This window comes from Lactuca serriola, chromosome 7 (assembly GCF_051521515.1).
Source record: "Lactuca serriola cultivar US96UC23 chromosome 7, Lser_US96UC23_V15, whole genome shotgun sequence".
NCBI classification, from domain to species: domain Eukaryota; kingdom Viridiplantae; phylum Streptophyta; class Magnoliopsida; order Asterales; family Asteraceae; genus Lactuca; species Lactuca serriola.
The window spans coordinates 181433244-181438331 of NC_136414.1; the positions used below are offsets into that span (position 1 = coordinate 181433244).

At 38.5% G+C, this 5088-nt stretch overlaps 2 protein-coding genes across 2 annotated transcripts; both read right to left on the reverse strand.

The window, feature by feature from the left end:
• Positions 1 to 2018: 2018 nt before the first annotated feature.
• Positions 2019 to 3205, reverse strand: MSRB1 (methionine sulfoxide reductase B 1). Its single transcript, XM_079010528.1, has 5 exons — positions 2961 to 3205; positions 2766 to 2877; positions 2622 to 2687; positions 2314 to 2511; positions 2019 to 2226 (listed from the first exon to the last, which is right to left on the reverse strand). Exons 1-5 carry the CDS (start codon positions 3151 to 3153, stop codon positions 2199 to 2201), a joined length of 597 nt encoding a protein of 198 aa, XP_078866654.1. The 5' UTR covers positions 3154 to 3205; the 3' UTR covers positions 2019 to 2198.
• A 444-nt stretch (positions 3206 to 3649) lies between these two features.
• On the reverse strand, positions 3650 to 5088 carry LOC145064916 (RING/FYVE/PHD zinc finger superfamily protein). Its single transcript, XM_079012280.1, has 2 exons — positions 4065 to 5088; positions 3650 to 3979 (listed from the first exon to the last, which is right to left on the reverse strand). Exons 1-2 carry the CDS (start codon positions 4992 to 4994, stop codon positions 3932 to 3934), a joined length of 978 nt encoding a protein of 325 aa, XP_078868406.1. The 5' UTR covers positions 4995 to 5088; the 3' UTR covers positions 3650 to 3931.

The window sequence follows — 5088 nt, forward strand, 5'->3', positions numbered from 1 at the left end:
GAGCTTTATACCTCCAAAGTTTGGCAAATGAAATGAAAACTCTAGATCTACAAGCTCCAAGACCACCAATCACTAATGTTGAGATTTTTCTTCTCCCACAATGCACCAAGAGCACTCTAAAGATCCCAAACAAGCTCTCAAGGATTAGGGTTTCAAAATGACAGAATGAGGGAGTGGAGGCTGGAGGTGAGGGAGGCCTCAAGCACTTAAGGTCCTTTATACAGGGTACAAACCTTAAAAATTAGGGTTTGGGATTTGTGTGAGTACGTCGTGTGTACATTTCGTGTATGCCCAATCTACTCAAAAGAGCCCCACCACCTTTTAATGAATTACGCTCAACGTACTCACGAAGTACACCCCGCATAAGGATTGAAATTGCAAACATTTTATATTTTAAGCCATAATGAAAATACATGGGAACACGGGTGTTACAACTCTCCCACACTTGAATCAAAATTTGTTCTCGAAGTTCGTTGTTGCAAATAACTTTGGGTAATGCTCTACCATCTCATCCCCAGGCTCCCACATCCACTCAGAGCCTTTTTGATGCTGCCATTGCACAAGGTTCACCACTTTGCTATGCAGAGTCTTTGCATTCCTGTCGAGATTCGCAATTGGTCTCTCTACATAGTTTAGGCGATCATCAACCTGAATTTCATCCAAAGGAATCACCTCAGAATCATCGGTCAAACACTTATGCAACTGAGAGACATGGAAAGTGTTGTGGATTTGACTGAGCTCATCAGGCAACTCCAACTTATATGCAACCTTGCCCACGGAGGCAATAATCTTGAAGGGACCGATAAACCGAGGGTCTAGCTTGCCGCGCTTCTGAAACCGAATGACACGCTTCCAAGGTGACACCTTCAGCAACACTAAATCCCCCACTTGGAACTACATATCTGATTATCGATGGTATGCATAACTCTTCTATCAACTTTGCGTTATTCAAAACCTATCACACACCTGTTGTATCAATTCAATAGACTTGAGCACTACTTCAGTACTCCCCATGACCTGATGCCCAACTTTCCCCAACAAACCGAGGGCCTACATTTCCTTCCGTACAACATTTAGAAAGGTGGTCAATCAATACTAGCATGATAGTTGTTGTACGAGAACTCGGCCAATAAAAGATGAGTATCCCAACTCCCACTAAAATCAAGCACACTCCCTGAGCATATCATCGTCCACTCACTTCATCCATTGGTCGGGGGTGATATGTTCTACTAAAATGTACCTGAATGCCCAACTCCTCATAAAACTTCCTCCAAAACTTGGAGATGAAACAAACATATCAATTTGAAACCACCTAAACTGGCACCCCGTGTCGAACCACCACATCCATGAACACTCTTTGTCATTCTATCGACAATGACCCAGATAGAATCCACTCCATGTGTCTTCCTCAACAACTTCGTGATAAAATCCATGTTGACCTCTTCCCATTTTCACATGGGAATGGGCAACGGTCGCATCTTACCGTAAGGTTTCTGATGTTTGGCATTGACTTTCTGACAAGTCAAGCACCACTCCACAAAGCATGTTATCTCCCTCTTTATACAGAGCTACCAATAGCTCAACTTGAGACCCCTATATATTTTCGTGTCCTTAGGATGGATTGAGAACTTCGACTTATGAGCCTCTTCTAGCACTGTCTGCCTAACCCCACCAGTAATCGGGACCAAAACCCTACCACATTAGATCAACAAGCCCTGACTATCTCTGATGAACAATAGAATCTACCTCCTGATTCACTCTGCCTTCCAATTCTCCTTTTTTAATCCTTCCACCTGAACCTTCTTGATCATATATAGAAAGGGAGAAACAATAACCATAAGCATAAGCAATCACATGTTCTCTCTACATGAGGACAACTCCCAAATCCAAAATCAACACATCAGAATAATCTACAAAACAACATATAAGTTGGTCGGTACAATGACCCTTTAGTTTATCCATTTATTATAATCTAAAGACAAAGGCTTCCAATGCCTCTCAAGTTGCTATCTTCCTCCTCAGACAACTCCCACAAAGGATTCTTCTTATTAATACCAAACTTCCAACAATAAAAACATTCAATTTGGTTATCATTTTACCCATCATGCCATGTTACATTCACAATATGACAATACAAAAACAAAAAAAAAAACTTCTATCCACTTCTGTTTTTGCTTGGTTCCTAACACAGGATCCTCCTACTTCGGGTTCAACTTCAAGGAAGCACTACAAAAACAACAAACATTTACTCCAAACTGACAACAATTATCTCTGAAAAACACCACAAATAAGTCGACAACATTGAGATAATACCTATTGATGCAGTAACGTTTTCCGGTAAGCGGAGGACCATCGTCGAAGACATGACCAAGATGAGCATCACAAGCTGCACACAAAACTTCCTGTCGAGGCATGAAAATGATCGACAAATCCAACTTCGACTTCACGTTGCTTCCAATTGGTTCATAATATGAAGGCCAGCCAGTTCCACTATCGAACTTCGTCGATGACCTTCAATCAAACCCACAAATTCCTTTCCATTTTCAAATTCAAACAAAACAAGAATGAAGAATCTTTATTCGTTTATGGTTTGCTACTTTGCTATTTGTTTCTCAACTTACTCGAATAATGGAGTATCACAGCAGATGCAATGGTAAATCCCAGCGGTTTTCGTGTTCCAGTATTCCCTGCAACATAAATTTGTCAAAATTTCGAAAATTGTTGTCTCCATGAATCGTTAATGGAAGAAATTGAGTTATGAATACCCAGAGAAGGCCCTTTCTGTTCCCTTTTGTCGAGTTACGTAAAACTGTTCTCCAGTAAGCTTCTTCTTCCATTCTTGATCGCTAACAGATTTGAAATCCATGTTTCCTGTCTCTGCAAGTGATCAAAAAGTGAATCTGCTTATGAAAATTGAAGAATCGGGTGGCTTAATTCTATAATATAAAAACTTAAGAGACCTTGAGGTGAGGTGTCTGGTTTCTGAGATGATGAAGATGAAGAACCCATAGAGCGAATCGATGAAGAAAATCTGGCTATGGGTATGCTTAATTGAAACCGATTAGATGATTTGAGATGTGAATTGAATTGGGGTTTTGATGAAACGAGAAGTTGGAGTCTGAAATTGTTGGGAGTCAAGAAATGGGAAGCCATTAAAGTCAAACTCTTAACAAAGAAGAATACACAATCTTTTTTTCTGGGCCTTTGATGAAATGTGAATATTAGTTTGATGATGTGGAGATGAAATTGACAAATGGCAGAATTCTCACCATGTATTTTGTGGATCGGCCCATTTTAAGTTCTTCATGACAATATGGGTAACACTAAAGTTTCATGTAAACTAATACTCGTAAAAATCTTGATACGCATATTTCATTTGCGGTTACATAATATTAGTCTTTAAAAATATCTAGACAAAATCTTTAATCATTTGTCAAGTAATAGCAAAAAAAACTAAGGAAACAACCCAAATAATCATTAAAATCATAATTAGACCTTTAAAGTGCAATTTCAACTTAATAGCGATTTTGCATCTTTTGAAACTTCATATATTGCTCATATGATATGAGTTATATTCTTTAAAAATATTACAAAGATTAAAGGTCAACAAATAATGATTACAAATTATTATGTATAGAAAAAAAAAATATTATATACGAATCAACTCCCTTTAATCTTTGGAATTTTCCACCTTAAACCCTATTTTAGTTTTTTTTGCCTTCTTTGATCTTGGGGTGTTACATTAATCTTTGGGTGTTACATTACGAAACGGAGAAACTAGAAAGTGTCAATAAAAATAGAATCTAAATTACTCTAAAAATTACATAAAATTAAAAGTTCAAATTTCTAGACCTATTATTGACTATCAAAAACACTAAGAAGCTAAACACAAATCTTTCCATACAAAGACTCAAAAAAAAAAAAAAGACTATCAATCTTCATTTCTTGCAACAATCTTGTATTTCCCTGTTCCTTGTTGCTGCAATCAAATCAATATCCAATAACATGTCATAATATATCATTACAAATAATCAAATCTACTAAAGAAATTGTTGGTTTATTACCTTTATCCACAAATCACTATGGCGTTTACAGAATCCAGCAACAATGGCGCCTTTGTTTCTCCCTTCCTTGTACTCAATACACAGATCTTCTTTCAATCCACAAGTCACATGAAAACTCAAACCACAGTTTTCCTCAGAGCAATCAATGGCACACCCATGTGTTTTCCTGCAAACATAACACTTCTTTCCCCATCTTCTTAATGGAACTTTTGAACAATCAATCCCTTCTCGACCTTCTGGGTCATGAAAAAACACTTCGGGGATGAACAATGCACATACAATATGAGCCCAGAGTCCGTTATTGGTTGGCTTCAAAGCTCCGCCATTGAAGGGACAAAGGCAACAAGATGAATCCTTGTTTTTATCAGTGATTTGGCATTGAGAACAAAACCAATCACCTTCAGGAACACCATTAATGAGGGGATTACCATAGCAAGTGGTGTGAACCATTAGATCACAACCATCGCAAAATACGATCGGATCTGATGGATCCCCATCTGTGCTTTGACATACAGCACACAGAATCCCATCCTCATCCTCATCTTCTTCTTTTTCTCCCTTTTTCACTCTAATATCATCAATTTCTTCGACTTTCTTTGAAACATTTACAGTGACAGAAGCGATGTCTTCTTCCAATATCGGGTTATACTCGAGATTGAGATCAAACGGAGAACTGGGTTTCGGGGGAAGAAAATCCGGGTGAACGGCATAGATTCGTTTTTTGGCGGGTAAACAGTAGGTGGCGGCGGAGGCGGAGATGGCAGCATCAGGACTGGTAAGAAACGACGGTGGGTCTCTGGATTCTTTTCTCTTTTTCGCCGGAAGGCTTGAAGAAATCAGCGTATTGGATTCTTGATGATTAATTGGGTTTTCTGGGTGTATTGCCCTGAATCTTTTGTGAGGTGGCAAGCTATGAAGCTTGTTCTCCATTGTTGTTGGGCTTGAAATTGAATCAAAGGGAAAGAGATTGATGGAGATTGGAAGAATAGTGAATTGGGTTTTTTCTTTAAAGGAATGATTTGAA